This window comes from Dipodomys merriami, unplaced genomic scaffold (assembly GCF_024711535.1).
Source record: "Dipodomys merriami isolate MVZ:Mamm:240054 unplaced genomic scaffold, mDipMer1.0.p SCAF_42, whole genome shotgun sequence".
In the NCBI taxonomy this organism is placed as follows: Eukaryota; Metazoa; Chordata; class Mammalia; order Rodentia; family Heteromyidae; genus Dipodomys; species Dipodomys merriami.
Window position 1 is genome coordinate 2,910,937 of NW_027205826.1, and position 22,642 is coordinate 2,933,578.

At 47.3% G+C, this 22,642-nt stretch overlaps 1 protein-coding gene across 2 annotated transcripts; it reads right to left on the minus strand.

Moving 5' to 3' along the window:
• Positions 1–40: 40 nt before the first annotated feature.
• On the minus strand, positions 41–21,655 carry Nup85 (nucleoporin 85). 2 transcript variants are annotated; one of them, XM_069993042.1, is made up of 19 exons: positions 21,553–21,655; positions 17,964–18,057; positions 14,366–14,528; positions 13,612–13,682; positions 12,225–12,268; positions 10,017–10,086; positions 8,862–8,983; positions 7,812–7,946; positions 7,583–7,705; positions 7,223–7,354; positions 6,913–7,019; positions 5,078–5,161; positions 4,876–4,941; positions 4,601–4,752; positions 2,485–2,602; positions 2,303–2,403; positions 922–1,073; positions 472–573; positions 41–205 (listed from the first exon to the last, which is right to left on the minus strand). In XM_069993042.1, exons 1-19 carry the CDS (start codon positions 21,583–21,585, stop codon positions 104–106), a joined length of 1,971 nt encoding a protein of 656 aa, XP_069849143.1. In that variant the 5' UTR covers positions 21,586–21,655; the 3' UTR covers positions 41–103. The 2 variants fall into 2 exon arrangements, with proteins under 2 accessions (XP_069849143.1, XP_069849144.1); XM_069993043.1 differs by lacking the exon at positions 21,553–21,655 and adding an exon at positions 21,139–21,227.
• Between the last annotated feature and the right edge of the window lie 987 nt (positions 21,656–22,642).

A 22,642-nucleotide genomic window follows, 5' to 3' on the forward strand; every position in this document is an offset into this window, starting at 1 on the left:
GTTACCACCTCACCTTCAGAACAGATGGATTAAAAACGCCTTTAATTCGCAAAAGCACATTTATTTTAAAAATCTATATACATTGCCACGTGGCCGCAGCTCATCAGGAGCCTTCTAACGAGCCTTCTCTCACAATTGCCCGGGCAAGGTTCCGGGCAAGAGCCAGTCTCAGCATCTCCACCTTGGTGGTCTCTATGTCGTCATCCTGCAAAGCAGAGGGCCACCATGAGGCACGCAGGCGGCATTCTTGTCATGCCCTTAACCAAGTCTCAGTACAGGAGCAGTATGCCCAGGACACTGGCACTGAACTGAACAATCATCCCCCGTCCAAAAGCCAGCGTGTTCCAGAAAGCAAACATGAGTTTGTAAGGAGCTAGTGTTCTCAGGGTGGAAGGGGAGGAGTGAAAGCCCAAAACAGGGAGACTTCCCCATCTTCACCGCGGCACCATCTACCCAGAAGTTAAAAGTTACCTGGAGTCGATGAGCATCAAACTCTGCACACTCCAGCTTCCCTGAAGTCAAATCCTCCAGACATCGCATCAGCTCGTAAGTCTGTTCTGCTGAAAAAATCACCTAGGAGAGAGCGAGGCTTCTTTGATTGGCTGCTGCCCAACCTGAAGATCTCTGCTAGTCCAAGAATGGTCCACAGGTCTTCTTGCCCTTGGGTTGTACAAGAAGCCCACACAGAACAGAATGGCTTCTGGGTCTCACATCAGCCCTCTAGTCAGGCCCTGGGCTGCTACTATGGATACAGCATCGATTCAAGTTGCTGGTATGAATACTGGATTTGCCATGTGGAACTAGGAATACTCATGCGCAACCACAGCTACTTTGGAAGAAATGTACATCAGCTACAGAGCTAAGCTGTCGGAACTACAAGGGGGAGAGGAGAAAACAACTGTGGGCTTATTCAATCCTTACCTGTTTCTGTTCCAAAAGGGGCAGGGCGTCTGTAAGCAGAGTCATCCAGAAGGAGCGAGGTGCAATTTGAGAAGTCATGAGAGAGAGCAGAAGAGAAGCAGCGTCACCAAACCGCTTCTCCCCATACAGCCGGTGGAACTCCCGGTACTTTCCTGTGACAAGAAGGGAACCCCAAGTCACCAGTACATTCCTGGCCTCCAGGTGACACCAACAAAGGCTACCCTGTCCCTAACCGTGGAGGGCCTGTACCAGCCACTCCACAGAGCAGCGAGATCATTTGCACACATCTCCAAGCTCCAAAATGCTCAAAACACAGGCTCTGAGGAGCCAAATCTTAGAAAATGTCAGCTTCAAAATAAGTAACAGCCACCAAGCACCCATCATATTATAACCCTAGCTGCTCAGGAGGCTGAGACCTGAGAGTTCAGATCTGAAGCCAGCCTGCACAGACAAATCTGAGCCTTATCTCTAATTAAACAGCAAAAAGCTGGAAGTGGCCAGGCATCGGTGGCTCACGCCTGTAATCCTAACGACCAAGGAGGTTGAGATCTAAGGATCACAGTTCAAAGCCAGCCGGGGCAGCAAAGGCCATGAGATGACTCTATCTCCAATAAGCGACCAGAAACCGGAATTGGTGCTGTGGTTCAAGTGGTAGAGTGCTCGCCTTGAGCTGAAAAGCTGAGGGACAGTGCTCAAGCCCAGAGTTCAAGCCCCATGCCCAACAAAAAAAAAAAAAAAAAAAAGAAAACTCACAGGGACAAAGGCACTGAGAAATACCAACTAAATTTCTGATCCTGGACACAGGACATCATTGGGACAACTGACAAAATGCAGACAAGATGAATGTACAATATTGATGAATCCATGTGTTTTGTTAACTATTCTATGCACTAACATACACACTGCCGCACTTATGAAGGAGAACAAGACCCCACCTTACTCTCAAACTGTTCACACAAGAATGATCAATGAGGGCTGGGAAGGTGGCTCAGTGGTAGAGCGCTTGCCTTGCATGCTCCAGGCCCTGGGTTCGATTCCTCAGCACCACATAAGCAAAAAGAAAAAAGCCGGAAGTGGCGCTGTGGCTCAAGTGGTAGAGCGCTAGCCTTGGGCTGAAGAGCTGAGGGACAGTGCCCAGGCCCAGAGTTCAGGCCCCACGACCGGACCCCCCCCAAAAAAAAAAAAAAAAAAAAAAAAAAAAAAGAATGGATCAATGAAGCAAAGGGATGAAGGCAAAATAATAAATGAAGCAAAGGTAAATGACTGGCCAATCTAGAAATATATATATGGGCAATCCCTATTCCTTATATATGTGAAACTTTTCCCTTATGTCTAGAATGACAACTATCTCCCCATGCCCTAGGAAAGAACAAAGACTCACCCAGAAATGTCAGTCTATCACTGAGCATCATGGCTGGCCCTAGGTTGTCAATGAGGTCCAAGTCAGAAAAGCAGCCTCGCTCACAGTAATCCTTGAGGAACCTGCAGGGCCCATTCCAGAGATCAGACCTCAACTTCCAAACTCCCAAACACTCCTTGAGAGCCAGCAGCAGCTGTGCCTACCTGTCTGACACGAGTGTGGCAAAGGCAGCATCTTTGGCACGGACGCTCCAGGAGAGTGCAGAGCCCAGGCGATTATTGCGAACAGCCTTCATGGCTAAGATCTTGCAGATGCTGCGCACTTTGTAGGGAAAAGAGGCAAAGAAAGGCCTTCACCATTGAATCAATCCATTGTGGAGCCTGATGGCACAGGCAGAGCCTTTACTATAGCCTCAACTACAACCTCAAACCTCTGCATGGACCCAAAATAGGAACAGGTTGGCAGAAAAGGGAAACTTCTGGATTCATTTTTTATTTTTTTGTTAGTTGTGGGGCTTGAACTCTGGAACTGGGCAATGACCCTCAGCTTTTCAGCTCAAAGTGAACACTCTACCACTTGAGCCACAGCACCACTTTCAGTTTTCTGGTGGTTAATTAGAGATAAGAGTCTCATGGGCCAGGTGTTGGTAGCTCATGCATGTCATCCTAGCTACTCAGAAGGCTGAAATCTGAGGATCACCATTCAGACAGCCCAGGCAAGAAAGGGCAGGAAATAGTGTGAGACTCATCTCCAATAAACCACCAGAAAGCTGGAAGTGGCACTGTGGTTCAATTGGTAAAGCACTAACCTTGAGATGAAGAGCTTAGGGATAGTGCCCAGGCTGAGTTCAAACCCCACTACTGACCAAAAAAAAAAAAAGCATCGAGGGCTGGGAGGGAATGTGGCTTAGTGAGAGCGCTTGCCTAGCATGCATGAATCCCTGCGTTTGATTCCTCAGCACCATATAAACAGAGAATGCCAGAAGTGGTGCTGTGGCTCAAGTGGTAGAGTACTAGCCTTGAGCAAAAAGAAACTCAGGGACAGCACCAGGCTCTGAGTTCAAGCCCCAGGACTGGCAAAAAAAAAAAAAATCAGCACCAATACTGAGTGTTGGTGGCTCACACCTGCAATTCTAGCTACTCAAGAGGCTGAGATCTGAGGATCACAATTCAAAGCCAGCCTAGGCAGAAAAGTCTGTGAGATTCTTATATCTCCAATTCATCACCAGAAAATTGGGGCACTGTGGCTCAAAGTGGTAAGAGCACTGGCCTTGAGCAAAATAACTCAGGCCCTAAATTCAAACCCCACAACTGACAAAAAAAAAAAAAAGCACCAAACACTTATGGACGTGTTAAATTGGAATACCCTTTGTACAACTACTTTAAGTTTAAAAAATAAAAATTGATTCATTTTTAAAAAGTTTCTCCCCACTTGTTAGTCCCTTCATTTTGTGTCCAGAAGCTTGAAAGTCCAAATTCTTTGGGTCAGGAACACGCTGGGCTTTTTCAGAAATGGTCATAATAAGCATGTAATGGACATGCAGGCTTTTATTCCTCTACAATTGGGGCGCAAAGGCACAGGTGTTGTGCCTCGTGTTCTGCTTCTCCAGAGTCAGGCTTAGCTGGCAGCAGCAACCTACTGGACAGGAAACTTCATGAGAGCAGTAGGTCAGTCTGGTTTTTTTTTTTTTTTTTGGTTGGTTGGTTGTGGGGCTTGAACTCTGGGCCTGGGCACTGTCCCTCAGCTCTTCAGCTCAAGGCTAGCGCTCTACCACTTGAGCCACAGCGCCACTTCCGGCTTTTTCTGCTTATGTGGTGCTGAGGAATCAAACCCAGGGCCTCATGCATGCAAGGCAAGCGCTCTACCACTGAGCCACCTTCCCAGCCCCAGTCTGTTTTTTTTTTTTTGGTCATGAGGGTTGAAGTCAGTCAGGCCCGGATACTGTCACTGAGCTCTTTGGCTCAATGCTAGCGTTCTACCAGTTTGAGCCACAGTGCCATTTTCTGGTGGTTAACTGGAGAAAAGAGTCCCACAGACTTTCCTGCCCAGGCTGGTTTTGAACCATGATCCTCAGATCTCAGCTTCCTGAGTAGCATGGATTACAAGCATGAGCCACAAGCTCTCAGCTTGTCTTAATAAAAAGGAAAATTCTCCATTTTCTAAGGGTCCCCAAAGACCTCTCAATTATCTGTCCCTCCCTACTAAAGGTCTTTTATCGTGGCATCTACGGCTCTGCCTCTTTGAATGTGGCTGAGGAAGCTGGCACCGTAGTGGCACAGCTCAGGGCCCAGAGGCCAGCAGGGCGTATGATCACCGTACCTTGTTCAGTCATCTGCCGCTGCTCACAAATTCGAAGTACCTTGAGGGCTTTCTGCTCCGTGTTGAGGGGGATCCTCTCAATGTGGAGCTCCAAGGAAACTCGCCCCAGCTCAGGGCAATAGTCAAAGTAATCCACCGCCAGCTGCCACAGGCTGCAGAGGATGGAGGCAGATGTGAGGGGTTGGCAATCCCTGGGGCTCCTCCCCACTGATCTCTCTGTGGCCATCAGGAAAGCAGACAACAGCAAACAGTCATGCTGCAACGGGGCCCCCTACCTGTGGTGAGCGAAGAGTCCCGAAGCATATTCCAGCAGGAGAAACTCTCTCATGTTGGAACCAAAGCTGCAATAAACACAAAACCAAGACTTTGGACGTGCTCCATTCTGGCCCTTCCACAGCCCAAGCTCCCAGGCATTTGGCCCAGCCTACCCCGTTGGTGGTAGGAAGAGGGTCAGTGCCAGGCGTCTAGCTCACTTACTAGAGGTTGTGTGACTGGAGGAGTTTACAGTGATCCAGCAGGTCTGTCAGGTGAGCCACGAACCACCAGTTGCTCAGAGCAATGCTATAAATTCAGACACCAAGACAAGGAAATCAGGGAGAAAGCAAATCCCATATGAGCTGGGCTTCAGTAGGAAGCCCACAAATCCTATGTTTGAAAAAGAAGTGATATCATTTCTCGGCTGATAGGAGAGCTATTGTCAGAAAATCTAAGCAAGTCTGGGTGCTGGTAGCTCATGCCTATAGTCCTAGCTACTCAGGAGGCCAAGATCTGAGAATTGCTATTCAAAGCTGGCCTAGGCAGGAAAGTTTCCTGAGATTCTTCTATTAACCACCAAAAAACACTGAGGTTCTTCTATTAACCATCAAAAAACAAGAAATGCAGCTGTGGCTCACATGGTAGAGCACCAATATTGAGCAGAAAAAGCTCAAGGACAGCTCCCAGGCCCTGATTTCAAGCTCTAAGATATTCTCTCTCTCTCTCTCAAACACACAGACAGATACACACACACTCACAGAACACTTGGGTTGGGAATGTGGCTTAGTGGTAAAATGCTTGACTAGCATGCATGATGCCCTGGGTTCAATTCCTCAGTACCACATATACAGAACAAGCCAGAAGTGGCACTGTGGCTCAAGTGGTAGAATGCTAGCCTTGAGCAAAAGAAGCTCAGGGACCATGGATAGTCTGAGTTCAAGCTCCAGGACTGGCAAAAAAAAAAAAAAAAAAAAGTAAAAAAAAGCCCAGCATGAGTAGTTCACACAATCCTAGCTAGCAGAAGTCTGAATCCGTTTCAAGATAACCCATGCAGTTAAGTTTAAAATTGTGGTCCTCTAGATTTTAGCCTCCTGAGTAATTAAGATTATAAGTGTGAGCCGGGCGCTGGTGGCTCACGCCTGTAATCCTAGCTACTCAGGAGGCTGAGATCTGAGGATCGAGGTTCAAAGCCAGCCCGGGCAGGAAAGACCGTGAGACTCCTATCTCCAATAAACCACCAGAAAACCGGAAGTGACGCTGTAGCTCAAGTGGTAGAGCGCTCGCCTTGAGCTGAAGAGCTGAGGGACAGCGCCCAGGCCCAGAGTTCAAGCCCCATGACCGACAAAAAAAAAAAAAAAAGATTATAGGTGTGCACTACCAGCACCTAACTCAGACATTAACTTTTTTGGCTAGTTATGGTGCTTGAACTCAGGGCCTGGGTGCTGTCATTGAGCTCTTTTGCTCAAAGCTAGTGCTCTACTATTTTGAGCCACAACTCCACTTCTAGTGGTTAATTGGAGATAAGAGTCTCACAGACGGGGCTGGGAAGGTGGCTCAGTGGTAGAGCCTTGCATGCCAGAGGCCCTGGGTTCGATTCCTCAGCACCACATAAGCAAAAAGAAAAAAGCCGGAAGTGGCGCTGTGGCTCAAGTGGTAGAGCGCTAGCCTTGAGCTGAAGAGCGGAGGGACAGCACCCAGGCCCAGAGTTCAGGCCCCATGACCGGACCCAAAAAAAAAAAGTCTCACAGACTTTCCTATCTGGGCTGACTGAACAGCGATCCTCAGATTTCAGGCTCCTAAGTAGCTAGGATTACAGGTGTGAACCACCAGTGCCCAGCTATAGCCATTGATCTTACACTTCCTAACATCCAGACTGTGAGAAAATAATTTCTCTTCTATATAACTTAACCAGTCTCAGCTATTCAGTTATACAGCACAAAATGGACTAAGGCAGATCTTCAGGCGGAAGGCAAGAAATGGTGCTGTTAGTGATCGCACATTGTTGTGTCATACCTGAGACCGTGAGTGGTAATAATAGTTCGAGGGAGGGGTCCTACCTGCACTCCTTGATCACTTGGTGGATATCAAACTCGAAGGCTGCCATCAAAATGTTGTCCAAGGGTTCTGAGCTGCTCTCCCCTCCCAGAAACATGTCCAGGCTGGACTGTGGAAAGTGATGGCCCCACTCAATCCCCAGGACGCAAGCAGACACAGAGGGCAGCAGGGCTGTTGTATGGGGAACCCTGGAGAGTGGTGAGGGGTTCCTTCAAAAAAGGTTGAAGGACAGAGCCTACGTGTTCCTAGGGATATTCAGTTCCAGGAGGCCACCCACAGAGAAGTCAGCCCCCACCAATGCAGTTCACTCACCTGTGCATAGAAGTGCAGGTCGATGGGTTTCACCGTGGGGTGGGAGTAGAGCAGGCGGGTCACCAGGAAGTGATACCAGTTACTCAGCAGCTCCTTCTGCTCCAGCAAGGTGGCCTCATCCCCCAGCATGATCTAGAGAGGCATTCCCTGAGCTCTGGAATGCAGGGAGCTGCTCCCCTAGGACTCACAGCTTGGCTGGGGTCGGAGGTTTCACCTACAGATGACAACTCTCTTCTCCCTCCCAGAAAATCAACTGACTATCTAGGATGCCAGGCCCTCCCCCCGCGCGCCCCCCCCCCCCGCCATCCTCTCCTCTCCCGGGGGCAGCCCAACCAGACCCAACCCGGCTGCTCCCCAGACCTTGCAGAGACACTCTAGATGGGGATTGGCAGCGAACGTGCCATCCTGCAGGTGCCGCTCACACTCCTCACACCAGTGCTGCCACTTCAGCTCCAGCTCTGTCAGCGTCTGGGTATTGCCAGGCTAAGGGGAAAGACATACCGCGAGGCATCACCAAACCTGAATGTTTCCGCGTCATGGTGCCTCATCTCCCATGACACAACCCAGCCAACCAGGAGCTCCCACGTACACTGAGAACGGGCATTGTCCTCATCAGTTCCCCTAGGATGCGGCACATGCCTGCAGAGGGGGGGTTAGCGTCAGCCTCTTTGGACAGCATCTGTCGGGCCTCATCCAGCCGGCCCTGCAGCACCAAGATGGTCACCTGCAAGGAGATGAGGGACCATGAGGAATGGCGGAAGGCCGAGTTTTACAGTCACCCTGGGAAGAGCAACATCTTGCTCCTCCTTCCAGAAGGACCCCCAGACCCTGCTTATCTAACTACAGTTTCAGTATCCAGACCCTGCTCATCTAACTGGAATTTCAGTATAGGTGGCAACCAGCCCTTAGGCCCTAGCCATCAATTTTATTTATTTTTTTTTTGTCGATCGTGGAGCCTGAACTCTGGGCCTGGACGCTGCCCCTGAGCTCTTCAGCTCAAGACTAGCGCTCTACCACTTCAGCCACAGCGCCACTTCCAGCTTTTTCTTCTTATGTGGTGCTGAGGAATCGAACCCAGGGCCTCATGCATGCAAGGTAAGCACTCCACCACTGAGCCATCTTCCCAGCCCTTAGCCATCAATTTTATACTCATGTCTTTTCTTCCTTTTATCTACAACAAATCCAATTTCTTTTTGTATATGCTGGTCCTAGGGCTTGAACTCAGGGCCTGGACACTGTCTCTAAGTTTTTTTGCTTGTTTTTCTGACTTGTTAGTGGCCTATTAGAGATAAGAGTCTCTCAAGGGCTTTTCTATCCAGGTTGGCCTTGAACTACAACCCTAGAACTCATCAGCCTCCTGGGTAGCTCAGATTACAGATGTGAGCCACCAGTGCCCTACTTCAAATTTCAAGTTTTTTATTGGAAAGTCTACAAAGCAGTCTTCTTCTGTGCTAGATTAGTTTTCAACTACTTTGGAACAGAGAGGAAGAGCTGGACCAGCGTTTCCATGATCCTGGACTATAAGAGCCAGGAAGGACATGCAGGCCTGGCGTCCAATTCCATATCTCCCCCCTGAGTTCCCAGAGCACTGGGACAACAGACTACAAAGTGCATGAAAGAGTCTGCAGAGGACTATTACCAAGTTCCAGAAGCTCTCATGTTTGCTCGGATTCTCACTGCCCAAAACATCTGCCGACAACGTGTCCACCTCGCACACATGGAGTCGAACCCAGTCAAGGAGGTGAAGAAGAAGAGGCCCAGCTGCAGAGAGAGTTATGTCACACACAAATAGCTTGGCTTCAAGTGTGGCAGCTGCCATTTTACCAAGTTACAGACAGAGTGTGTTGGGTTGGGAAGGTGGCTCAGTGGTAGAGTGCTTGCCTTGCATGCATGAGGCCCTGGGTTCAATTCTTCAGCACCACATAAGCAGAAAAAGCCAGAAGTGGCGCTGTGGCTCAAGTGGTAGAGCGCTAGCCTTGAGCTGAAGAGCTGAGGGACAGTGCCCAGGCCCAGAGTTCAGGCCCACAACCGGCAAAAAAAAAAAAACAGACAGAGTGTGTTAAGGAAGACAAGATGTAGGAGAGGGTTGTATCATTCAAGGGGAACACGTGATTCTGGATAATGCAGATAGGACACTTACTGAATCCTCCCTCCCTCCGTGTCAGGCAACCACCTCTTTCATTGAATCCTAGAAAGGACTGACTGTGGACTCAGACCTCACCCCATTCTCACACTCCCATCCACAGCTACAATGTTTATGAATATATACTGGCTATATAAGTAATGACCATGTAAGAACTGATATTGTCTAGGGATACATGATCAATGACGAATGTCTATGTATCCATCCCCTCAAAATCTATTGGAGAAGGAACATAACAAAATGGGGTTTTTTTTCTTATAATTTTTTTTAATGTTTGTTTTTGCTGATCTGGGGCTTGAATTCAGGGCCTGGACACTGTTCCTGGGATTGTTTGGCTCAGTGGTAGAGTGCTTGTCTTGCATGCATGAGCCCCTGGGTTCCATTCCTCAGCACCGCATAAGCAGAAAAAGCCGGAAGAGGCACCATGGCTCAAGTGATAGGGCACTAGCCTTGAGCTGAAGAGCTCAGGGACAGAATCCAGGCTCAGAGTTCTGGCTCCGACAGACAGGGGAAAAAAAAAAAAAGCACTGCATCATAGTACCAAATCTTCCTAAAAATGTACCAAAGTCAAAAATGGAAAAAGATGAAGGGTCTTTCTTTGATATTGTGACAGAATTACTTGGGGGTTACCTGGGGCTATACTAGACTCACCTGGAGCTACTTCAATAAAAAGAATCTCACACAGATTCCAAATAAGTTCCATTGCAGACAAAATGGAGACCTAGGAAGAAATGGAGACAGGTTTCAACTACAAATATTACTGAGATCTGTTCTTGAAGCAAAGGAATAAAGCAGGGCTTGAATCAGTAACCTTTAAGGAACTAGTGTTCCTTTGGTAGAATTTCCCACAGGGAAGCCCACAAGAAAATTTTACATGGTGAGACACATTTTAAAAATTATAATTTTAGGGGCTGGGAAGGTAGCTCAGTGGTAGAGTGCTTGCCTTGCATGCATGAGGCCCTGGGTTCAATTCCTCAGCACCACATAAGCAAAAAGAAGAAAGCCGGAAGTGGCGCTGTGGCTCAAGTGGTAGAGCGCTAGCCTTGAGCTGAAGAGCTGAGGGACAGCGCCCAGGCCCAGAGTTCAGGCCCCACAACCGGACCCAAAAAAAAAAAAAAAAAAAAAAAAAAAAAATTATAATTTTAGCCGGGCGCTGGTGGCTCATGCCTGTAATCCTAGCTACTCAGGAGGCTGAGATCTGAGGATTGCAGTTCAAAGACAGCCCAGCCTAGAAAGTCCGTGAGAATCTTATCTACAATAAACCACCAGAAAACCAGAAGTGGTGCTGTGGCTCAAGCGGTAGAGCGCTCGCCTTGAGCTGAAAAGCACAGGGACAGAGCCTAGGCCCAGAGTTCAAGCCCCATGACCGACAAAAAAAAAAAAAAAAAAAGAAAAAAAATTTATAATTTTAGCCAGGCATCGGTGCCTCATAGCTATAATCCTAGCCACTAAGGAGGCTGCAATCTGAGGATCCTGGTTCAAAGCCAACCCAGGCAGGAAAGTCCGTAAGACTCTTATCTCTAATTAACCACCAGAAAACTGGAAGTAGCACTGTGGCTCAAAGTAGTAGAGTACTAGCTTTGAGTGAAAAAAATCTCAGGGACAGTGCCCAAGCCAAGTTGTTGTTATTCATTCCTGGGCTTGAACTCCTTGGGTACTAACAACAAAAAGAGGTAATTTTATACTCATTCTTTAGATGAAAAACTCCACCCTCAAGTGGCTTCCCACTGGGTTGTGACTTGAAGATTACTACTCTGGGTTTGCAAACCCTAAATTGTGACTACCTGAGGACAAATGGCCATTAATAAATGGCCATTCAAAACACTCCTGCGGGTTTGGGAGTGTGGCTTAGTAAGAGTGCTTGCCTAGCATGCATGAAGCCCTGGGTTCCATTCCTCAGTACCACATACACAGAAAAAGCCGGAAGTAGCACTCTGGCTCAAGTGGTAGAGTGATAGCCTTGAGCAAAAGAAGTTCAGGGATAGTGCCCAGCAAAAAATAAAAAATTAGGGCTAGGAAGGTGACTCAATGGTAGAGTGCTTACCTCACATGCATGAGGCGCTGAGTTTGACTCCTCAGTACCACATAAACAGAAAAAGCTGGAAGTGGCACTGTTGCTCAAGTGGTAGAGTGCTAGCCTTGAGCGGAAGAGCTGAGGGACAGTGCTCAGGCCCAGAGTTCAGGCCCCAGGATTGACCCCCCAAAATAATTAAATTAATAATAAACCAGTTCACACATGTAATCCTAACTATGTAGGAGGCAGAGATCTAACAATCACGGTTCAAAGCTAGCCGAGGGGCTGGGAAGGTGGCTCAGTAGTAGAGTCCTTGCCTTGCATGCCTGAGACCCTGGGTTCGATTCCTCAGCACCACATAAGCAAAAAGAAAAAAGCCGGAAGTGGCGCTGTGGCTCAAGTGGTAGAGCGCTAGCCTTGAGCTGAAGAGCTGAGGGACGGCGCCCAGGCCCAGCATTCAGGCCCCATGATCGGACCCAAAAAAAAAAAAAAAAAAAAAAATCAAAGCTAGCCCAGGAAGGAAGGTCCATGACACTCTTATCTCTAATAAACCACCAGAAAACTGGAAGTGGTGCTGAGGCTTAAGTGGCAGAGTGCTCGCCTTGAGCTGAAGAGCTGAGGGACAGCGCCCAGGCCCAGAGTTCAAGCCCCCCACAACTGACAAAAAAAAAAAAAAAAAAAAACACTAAATTAAACCTGGACTCTGCTCTGAAGAATATACAGCTCTTCCTTTACCAACTCTGCATGCAGACATCATTCTAACTTACAAGGGAAAACCAATGCTTTACTGAACAGAAACAGGACACTCATTACTTCCTCTTCATTTCAAGGGCAGTTTCCTTTACCTGACTGCTATACCGGTGGCCACTGGCTGGATCTTTAGCAGCAACTAGCAAAACACAAAACATGTAAGTGAATAGAAATGAAATGTTTAGTCTCATTACAGCTTCATATACACAGCTCTGAGGTTTGTCTTTCTGCTTTCAGTCCAAGTTTTCTTTTGTTTTTGCCATAATGTGGTCTGAGCTCAGGGCTCAGTGCTTGGAAGCAGGTGCTTTTACCACTTAAGCTATGTCTCAGCCCATTTTTTTTGTTTGTTTTGGTTTGGTTTTGGGTTTTTTTGCCCAAACAGGGTTTCACTTTTGGCTCAAGACAACACAGACCACAATACTCCTTTTTATAGTTCCTGAGTAACAGGGATGCAGACAATTGCCAACACACACAGCTTTGTTTTAGATGAGACTTTTTAAAAGTTTTGCCAAGGCCAGCCTCAACCTGCCACTCTCTAATCTCAGCCTCCCAAGTAGCTACGATTATAGAGGTGAACACTGTGCACAGCTAGATTTAGCTTTAGTGGTTCATATTCATTTGATGTAAAGCAATGACAAATCAAGGCTCTCAACTGCCAAGCACTGATGACTAACACTTAAATCTTAGTTACTCAAGAGTCTGAGATTTGGGAATCCTGGTTCAAAGCCAACACAGGAAAGTGGTGAGATTCCAACTTAACTGCCAAAAAACCAGAAGCAGAACTATGGCTCAAGTGGTAAGAGCACTAGCCTTGAAAAAGTTAAGGAAGGGCTGGGAAGGTGGCTGAGTGGCAGAGCGCTTGCCTTGCATGCCTGAGGCTCTGGGTTTGATTCCTCAGCAACACATAAGCAAAAAGAAAAAAGCTGGAAGTGGCACTGTGGCTCAAGGGGTAGAGCGCTAGCCTTGAGCTGAAGAGCTGAGGGACAGCACCCAGGCCCAGAGTTCAGGCCCCACAACCGGACCCAAAAAAAAACAAAAAAAAAGCTAAGGAACAGCAACAACCCAGGTCTCAGTTGAAGCCCCAGTACTGGCATAAAAAAAAAAATTAATTAATTAATTAATGCCTCTAGCAAAGAAATCATGTTACAGAAGACACTATCAAACACTAGGAAACCATGTGGCTCATGGTTATAATGACCTTAAATTGCCAATGTTAAAGAACTGAAAAGGTAATTTTCACAACCTTAATTTGGGCCTTTAGCTTCATACATATCAATGAGTAAAGCAACTGAATATATTAAACTTGGAACATAGAAGTTCAAGCCCAAGACTGACCTCCCCCGTCAAAAAAAAAAAAAAAAAGGATTGTGTTACAATTAGAAACCAAGAATTTGGGATTGGAATGTCAAGATTTTTACTTCACAGTATTTATAATCAGATAAATACTTCAAGTAGCATCAAGTACACACACAAAATCCTTACTTGCAACCTGGTGCATTTCTTCCATACATGCTCTAATGACTGATCGGTAGTTTTTACTCACACGAACCAATCTATAAAATTGAAATGACAGACAAGATGAGTCCAGAACATTCTGTGGTTCCAGAAAGAAAGCACTCAAAAAAGATAAAAATTTGCTGAAAAGAGAGATGGAAGTCAACTTGAAGTGGCGCATTGCGGAGCTGAAATCACCCAAACAACAAAAAATGAAATGTAATACAAACGATGGGATAAAGCACTCCTGAGTCTCTGCTGATGTTACTTGTTGATGAAATCTACTAGTAGCTACTAAATTTAGAAAATGAAGGCTGGCATTGGTGGCTCACACCTTTAATCCTAACTACTCAGGAGGCTGAGCTCTGAGGATTGTGGTTTGAAGCCAGCCTGGGCAGGAAAGTCTGTGAGAGACTTATCTCCAATAAATACTCAGAAAAAGCCAAAAGTTGGGCTAGGAATGTGGCTTACTGGTAGAGTGCTTGCCTAGCATGCATAAAACCCTGGGTTCAATTCCTCAGTACCATCTAAACAGAAAAAGCCAGAAGTAGTGCTGTGGCTCAAATGGCAGAGTGCTAGTCTTGAGTGCAGAGAGGCTCAAGGACAGAGCCCAAGCACTAAGTTCAACCTCAGGACTGGCCAAAATAAAATGTAGTAACAATAAAGTAAACAATAAAGCATGCCTTTCATTGAGCTTTTCATAATTGTTTTGGACGTCAGCATCTTTCAATAGCCTACTTACTGAGCTTTCCTAGATTTTCCAGTCAATTCTTCTTCAATTCTCTGGAGTCCCACAAAGATTCCATGTGATTCATTGAAGAGTTTTCTCAAAATTTGAGAGTAAACATCTACATCTTTCCGAACAATATGGATAAAGGGGCAGTTTGGCACTGTTTCTGATTTTTCTGAAACAAAGAAGAAAAATAAAGAAAATTACCCCAAAAGAGAATCCATTCTCAACTTTAAACCTATTTAATTATAAAAGCATTAGCAAGGGGCTGGGGATTTAGCTCAGTGGAAGAGCGCCTGCCTGGCGAGTACAAGGCCCCAAGTTTGGTCCTTAGCTCTGGAGGAAAAAAAAAAGCTATGAAAGACCAAAAAGAAAGAAAAAATAAGACAACAAAAGCATTAGCAAGCCAACTCTTTCTGTTTTAGTGGTAGTACAAATCAAACCCAGGGCCTTGTGAATGTTGGGAAAGCACTCTACCACTGAGCTGCAGCTCCAACCCTTGGCTGACACAGGGTTTTGGTAGATAACCTAGACCAATCTGGAACTCACTATGCAAGCCCTCAAGGTATTAAATTCTACATGTTTGCCTTCATCTCTGGATATTCCTTCCTCCTAAGTGCTAGGATTACAAGCATCTGCCACCAAGCCTGACTAAAACACTAGTTTTTATAAATGAAATCAGAGCAGGGGCTGGGAAGGTAGCTCATTGGTAGAGCGCTTGCCTTGCATGCATGAGGCCCTGGGTTCCATTCCCCAGCACCACATAAGCAAAAAACAAAACAAAACAAAACAAAACAAAAAAAAGGAAGTGGCACTGTGGCTCAAGTGATAGAGCGCTAGCCTTGAGCTGAAGAACTAAGGGACAGCACCCAGGCCCAGAGTTCAGGCCCCACAACCGGACCCAAAAAAATAAAAAATAAATTAAATCAGAGCAAAAAAAGCTAAAGTGGCCAGGCAGCGGTGGCTCATGCTTATAATCCTAGCTACTCAAGAGGATATAATATGAGAATCACGGTTCAAAGCCAGTCTAGGCAGAAAAGTCAGTGAGACTTTTCTTTTTTTTTGGTTGATTGTAGGGCTTGAACACAGGACCTAGGCACTGTCCCTGAGATCCTTATGCTCAAGACTAGCTTTGAACTGTGATCCTCAGAGCTCAGCCCCCTAAGTTCAGCTAGGATTACAGGCATGAGCCACCAATCCCTAGCCACCAATTAGCCACCAAACAGCCAGAAGCAGAAGTGTGAATCAAGTGGTTAGAGAACCAGCTGAGCAAAAAAGCTAAAGGAGCCAGGCACCAGTGGCTAATGCCTGTAATCCTAACTACTGAGGATGCTGAGATCTGAGGATCACCGTTCAAATCCAGCCCCGGTAGTTAAGTCCTTGAGACTCTTTTTTTTTTTTTTTTTTTTTTTGGGTCTGGTCATGGGGCCTGAACTCTGGGCCTGGGCGCTGTCCCTCAGTTCTTAAGCTCAAGGCTAGCGCTCTACCACTTGAGCCACAGCACCATTTCCGGCTTTTTTCTTTTTGCTTATGTGGTGCTGAGGAATCGAACCCAGGGCCTTGAGCATGCAAGGCAAGCGCTCTACCACTGAGCCACCTTCTCAGCCCTAAAATCTTTCAGAATTTTTTTTCTTTTTCTTTCTTTTTTTTTTTTTTGTGTTGGTCATGGGGCTTGAACTCTGGGCTTGGACGCTGTCCCTTAGCTCTTAAGCTCAAGGTGAGTGCTCTATCACTTGAGCTACAGCGCCACTTCTAGTCCTTGAGACTCTTATCTCCAATAAACTACCAGAAAGCCAGAAGTGGCACTGTGGCTCAAGTGCTAGAGCGCTCACCTTGAGCTGAAGAGCCGAGGGACAATACCCAGGCTTAGAGTTCAAGCCCCATGACTGACCAAAAAAAACAAAAAACAAAAACAAAAAAAAAAACTAAAAGAGACCACCCAGGGCCAGTTCAAGCCTCAGAGGAAAACCAAAAAAGCCAAGTAGTAGTCATCAGTACCTCTACTGCTATGGGTCAGCTCAGTCTACAGAAGTACAGTTCTGTTCACACTGTGACTGTAAAGGTGACAAGATCTTGGGGCTGGGAAGGTGGCTCAGTGGTAGAGCACTTGCCTTGAATGCATGAGGCCCTGGGTTCAATTCCTCAGTACCACATAAGGAAAAAGAAAAAAGCTGCAAGTGGTGCTGTGGCTCAAGTGGTAGAGCGCTAGCCTTGAGCTGAAGAGCTGAGGGACAGCGCCCAGGCCCAGAGTTCAGGCCCCACAACCAGACCCAAAAAAGGTGACAGGATCTGCAAAGTTTTACAATAAGGGACTGCATCTAGCACTCTCAGGGCTCAGTTTAATGACTGGCATTGAAGAAGCAAAAAAGAAAAAAGCCCGAAGTGGTGCTGTGGCTCAAGTGGTAGAGCACTAGCCTTGAGCTGAAGAGCTGAGGGACAGTGCCCATGCCCAGAGTTCAGGCCCCACGACTGGACAAAAAAAAAAAAAAAAGAACTTAAGGGGGGGGGGGGGGGAGGACTGGAACACCAGTGGCTCAAGCCTATAACCCTACATAATCAGGAAGCCAAGACTTGAGGATCACAATTCAAAGTCAGCATAGGCAGGAAATTCCAGGAGACTCTATCTCCAACTAATCGCCAAAAAAGCAGGAAGCAGAACTGCTTAGCCTGTACAGGATGAGCCGTGAGTGTGGTCCTGTCGCTGCCTCCTGCACAGTTCTGCCTCCAGAGAACCTCTGAGCCCCGGCCAGGATAACACTATACCACGTGAGCCACAAGTCTACTTCTGGCTTTTTGGTAGTTAACTGGATACAAGAGTCTCTTGAATTTGTCTGCCCGGGCTGGCTGGAAACCTCAATCCTTAGATCTCAGACTCCTGAGCAGTTAGGACTACAGGTATAAGCCACTGACACCTGTCCCCAGTCTGATATTTTAAAGATTTAAAAAGCAAATTGTTTTAACACCAAGAAGACTTATCAGTTTTTTTTTCCCCAGGACTCAACATCTTGCAAATGATAATTACATAAAGCTGTGTAGTTCTAAAACACCTAAAGTTTCAAAAATAAAAACGTTACAAAGTAGGACTGGGAAGAAGGCCTAATGGTAGTGTTTGCCTAGCACGCATTAGGCTCTGGGTTCAATTCCTCAGTACCACATAAGCATTAAAAAAAAAAAGCCAGAAGTGGTGTTGTGGCTCAAATAGTAGAGTGCTACCCTTGAGCAAAAGAAGCTAAGGGAGTGTGCCCAGGCCCTGAGTTCAAGCCCCAGGACTAGAAAAAAAAAAAAAAAAGTTACAAAGTAAATTCAATTTTTTTTTGGGGGGGGGCGTCGGTCATGGGGCCTGAACTCTGGGCCTGGGCGCTGTCCCTCGCTCTTCAGCTCAATGCTAGCACTCTACCACTTGAGCCACAGCACCACTTGCGGCTTTTTCTGCTTATGTGGTACTGAGGGTTCGAACCCAGGGCCTCATGCATGCGAGGCAAGCACACTACCACTGAGCCACCATCCCAGCCCAGTAAATTCAATTATTTGTGCCAAAGCCAAATGAAATCTGAGAGAATAAAGAACAATCAAATGTGTCAAATAGATAATCTTGGGGAAAAATAACTACCTTTTTTGTCGAAGGTGGTTTCACACACCAGCATTTCCCCAGGACCCCAGTCAAAACACATTTGCTTCTTCTTAGAATTCATACCTGGAATCAACTAATAAAAAGACACAGAACATATTATTACTAACAGGGCAGTGGTGGCTTACCCCTATAATTCTAGCTACTCAGGAGGCTGAGATGGGTGCAGCAAAGTCCAGGAGACTCTTCGGGTTTTTTTTTTTTCTGCTTATGTGGTGCTGAGGAATTGAAACCAGGGCCTCATGCACGCAAGGCAAGCACTCTACCACTGAGCCACCTTCCCAGCCCAAGTCCAGGAGACTCTTATTGCCAATTAGCCACCAAAAAAGCTGGAAATAGGGACTGGTGATTTAGCTCATTAGAAGACCACCTGCCTAGCATGTGCAAGGCTCTGCAAAATCAAAAACCACCACAAGAAAGGAAGTGTAGCTGTGGCTCAAATGGTAGAGCTCCAGTTTTGAGCAAAAAAGCTCACGGACAGCATCTAGACCTGGAGTTCAAGCCCCAGGACCAATACACACACACACACACGCACGCACGCACGCACACACAGAAAAAAAGAAAAGAAAGTGTTCTAACAACTAAAGGCTTTTCATTTACATCAACTTGCAAATAGCATCCTAGAAATCAACAGTGATGAAGGTGGTGCTAGTCTAGGGCTAAGGAAGAGAGAGTCTCAAGTACCAGAGTAAGAGTGAGCCACTTAGTTCAAACTCCAGTAGGTGGTCAAAAAAGAGCCTAATGTACATGTGGGTGATTGTATGCATGCATGCATTCATGTAGCTGAGACTACTGAGCCTGCTGGTACACTCAAAAACCCTGGATAGAGGCTGGGAAGGTGGCTCAGTGGTAGAGTGCTTTGCCTTGCATGCATGAGGCCCTGAGTTCGATTCCTCAGCACCACATAAGCAAAAAGAAAAAAGCCAGAAGTGGTGCTGTGGCTCAAGTGGTAGAGCACTAGCCTTGAGCTGAAGAGCTAAGAGACAGTGCCCAGGCCCAGAGTTCAGGCCCCACGACTGACCAAAAAAAAAAAAAAACCCAAAAAAACTGGATAACCAAGCAAGCTTCAATGGGCATCTAATCTCAGCCTGCCACTTCTCATGTTGATGAAAAGGAAAACTATGCCCTAAACCATTATTACATTAGAGGGCTGGGAAGGTGGCTCAGTGGTAGAGCGCTTGCCTTGCATGCCTGAGGCCCTGGGTTCGATTCCTCAGCCCCACATAAAAAAAAAAAAAAAAAAAGCTGGGAGTGGCGCTGTGGCTCAAGGGGTAGAGTGCTAGCCTTGAGCTGAAGAGCTGAGGGACAGCGCCCAGGCCCAGAGTTCAGGCCCCACGACCGGAACCAAACAAAAAAAAAATTATTACATTAGAATTTAATGATCTAGGGCTGGGAAGTTGGCTCAGTGCCCAGGCCCAGAGTTCAGGTCCATGACTGGCAAAAAAAAAGAAAAAGAAAAAGAAAGAATTTAATGATCTAGGGGCTGGGAAGGTGGCTCAGTGGTAGAGTGCTTGCCTTGCATGCATGAGGCCCTGAGTTCGATTCCTCAGCACCACATAAGCAGAAAAAGCTGGAAGTGATGCTGTGGCTCAAGTGGTAGAGTGCTAGCCTTGAGCTGAAGAGCTGAAGGACAGCACCCAAGCCCAGAGTTCAGGCCCCATGACCAACAAAAAAAAAGAAAAAGGGGGATCAGGGGCTGGGAAGGTGGCTTAGTGGTAGAGTACTTGCCTTGCATGCATGAAGCCCTGGGTTCAATTCCTTAGTACCACATAAGCAGAAAAAGCTAGAAAAGTGGCGCTGTGGCTCAAGTGGTAACGGGCTAGCCTTGAGCTGAAGAGGAGAGGGACAGTATCCAGGCCCAGAGTTCAAGCCTCACAACTTACAAAAGAGAGAGAGAGAGAGAGAATAAAGAAGAAAGAAAAAAATAAAAAGGAGATAGATAAAAATAAGAGATGGGGTTGGGAAGGTGGCTCATTGTAGAGTGCTTGCCTTGCATGCATGAGGCCCTGGCTTTTTCTGTCTATGCAGTACTGAGGCATCAAACCCAGGGCTTCATGCATGCTAAGCAAGCACTGTACCACTATGTCACATTCCCAGCCAACCCAATCAACATTCTTACATAAGTAGAAAAAGGAAAAGAGAGATGACTTGTGGCTGGATAAAGTGATAGTAGTGATTCTAATATTGTAAGTTTCTGAAAAACAAACAAACCTGACCTCAAGATGGTTCAGACTTGTAATCCTGGCTATTCAAGGAGGCTAAGATCTGAGTCCTATGAGACTCTTACCTCCAATTAACCACCAAAAAAAAAAAAAAAAAAAAAAATCAAGTGGAGCTGTGGCTCAAGTGAAAAAGCTAAAGGACAGAGGCCTGGCACCATTTAAACTATTAACATCAGGCATATCTAATAGTTTGTCCTTTTTCTTTTAAAGCTCATTGTAGTATAACAACGTTAGAGTAGGGAAAAGCAATTCACTTTTAATTACCTAATATTAGCATTTTACAGTAAGTGAGCCTCGTAGGAGATAACCCCCACTAACTGCTTTTTTGTGTGTGTGCCAGTCCTGAGGTTTGAACTCAGGGCCCTGTCCTTAAGCTTCTTTTGCTCAAGACTAGCACTCTACCACTTGAACCACAGCACCACTAACCACTTCCAGCTTTTTCTGTGTATGTTATATTGAGGAATCGAACCCAAGGCTTCATGCATGCTAGGCAAGCACTCTACCACTAGGCCACATTCTCAGCCCTACGAACTGCTTTTAAGAAAGGTCTCAGGTGTCATTTTTGCCTAGTAAGCTTTGACAGTAACTTCATTTTCACTTTTTGGTTTTATCACTGCTTTATAATCTGATAACTAAAACTGGAGGTATTTCCACTTTCTAACACACACACACACACACACACATGAGGGAAAGTAACTTATGGGAAATTATTTGACTTACTGAGAAGGTCAGGAAAAACATTTGAAAAACAAGAATATAAAAGCGAAGAGGACATTCCCGACAGCCAGAGTGATAGATGAAGGCCTGACGGCAGATAAAGCCCAACTAAAGCCCGGGAAATCCAGTGGCACCGCAGAGAGGAAGACGAGAAGGAGGGGTTAAATACAGAGCAAGCGAGTAGGAAGTCTCGGATGGAGCAAGTGGGTCTGACACACCTCCAGACTGGCACCAAGACCGATGCCAGGCTGACGATGCTGCGAGCGGCTCTTAGTTCAGCTGTGAGGGGAGGGACATTTTTCTTAGTCCGAGCCCATTCTAAGGTTCTAAAGGAGAATCGAGGGGCGCAGAGAGACAAGGCAGGGGCGCGATGGAGTGGGGCTTCCGGGGCCGGGACCTGCGAGTGCACACAGGAGCGGAGCCCGGGCGGCCACAGCCCCGCAGCCGCATTCCCGGCCTGGGCAGCGAGGCCCCCGCCGTGCCCCCCCGCCCCCGCCCCCGCCCCACCCCCGCTCCGGGCTGAGCTGACAGCGGCGCACACGCGGCCGGCGGGGAGCGGCGCACCCGCAGTGAGAAGCACGCGCGCTCCTTGAACTCGGACAGAGCATCCAGTCCGTTCGGGGCGCACTTACGGTGATGGTGGGCTCGCCGTCAAGCTCCTCCATAGCGCCGCGCCCCGGAAAATCTAGACCTCGCGGGGCTACAGAGGCTCCGGAGTCGGGGTTCCCGCTCAGAGTCAGCTGCGAGAGAGGACCCCGCCAGGGCGCCTTCTGCAGCGCCTGCAGACCCCACCTTACACCGCACTGCAGAGGCCTCTCATCTGCGCCAGCATCGCTCCTCTGCGACCTCGGAGACCAGTCTCCTTCCTAGCCCAGACACACGCCAGGGGGAACACAGCTTCTGGAGCCATCAGTGCTTGCAGGAACTTTTTCATCCGATCAGGCGGTGCTGAGGACAGCCCCGCGCCACTCAGGGAAAAGGCCACAGACACTCCCGGAGGGAGTCCGGCGGGCCCGGCCGGGGCTGTGCGCCTGCGCCTGCGCCTGCGCCGTCGGAGGCGCTGCCTCTAGCGCGGAGGTCGGTGGAGCCTCGTCCTCTGTAGGTCCCTCTGTAGGTCCTCATGTCGATCTACCCCTTTCTGGTGTTTGGCTTCCTGTGGTTGCACCCGGATCGCACTACTGTTTGTGTGTGCATCACTCCCGCCTCCAAACACTGGAAGCACACGCGGTGGTGTGGTTGTGAAATTGAGACAGCTGTGCTTGCTTCACTAAGCATAAATGATGGTTCTGTAATCTCTCCTTGCAAAAACAGAACAAAGCACTCGAATTAGGGAATTCCTGGCCGACTGCGTGGAAAAATAAAAGCTGTTCAGAGAACTTAATTTTTTAAGTAGCAAATAGCACGTAAATAGAAACGTTCTGTAAGGCCAAACAAACAAGCCTTTTAGCTTGTTTTGGTTTTAGATTTGGTCTTCCTATGCAGTCCCAGCTGTCCTAGATATATGGGGTGTGTGTGTGAACTCGGGGCCTGGGCACTGTCTCTGAATTTCTTTTGCTCGGGCTAGCACTCTACCACTTGAGCCACACCACCACTTCCGACTCTATGTGGTGCTGAGGAATGGAATTCAGGGCTTCATTTCATTGGTGCCAGGTAAGAACTCTACCCTAAGCCACATTTCCAGCCCTGTCCTAGAATCTGTGATCATTTGGCCTCAGCCTCCTA

Bases quoted from the DNA above. Each gene is read 5' to 3' on its own strand.
- Nup85 (XM_069993042.1), bottom strand. From the start codon at position 21,585: ATGGAGGAGCTTGACGGCGAGCCCACCATCACC. The intron at 13,683-14,365 runs GTAAGTAGGCTA...TCAATTTTATAG, and splicing joins GGAAAATCTAGGAAAGCTCA to ATTGGTTCGTGTGAGTAAAA. The intron at 7,706-7,811 runs GTACGTGGGAGC...CTTTCCCCTTAG, and splicing joins GGACAATGCCCGTTCTCAGT to CCTGGCAATACCCAGACGCT.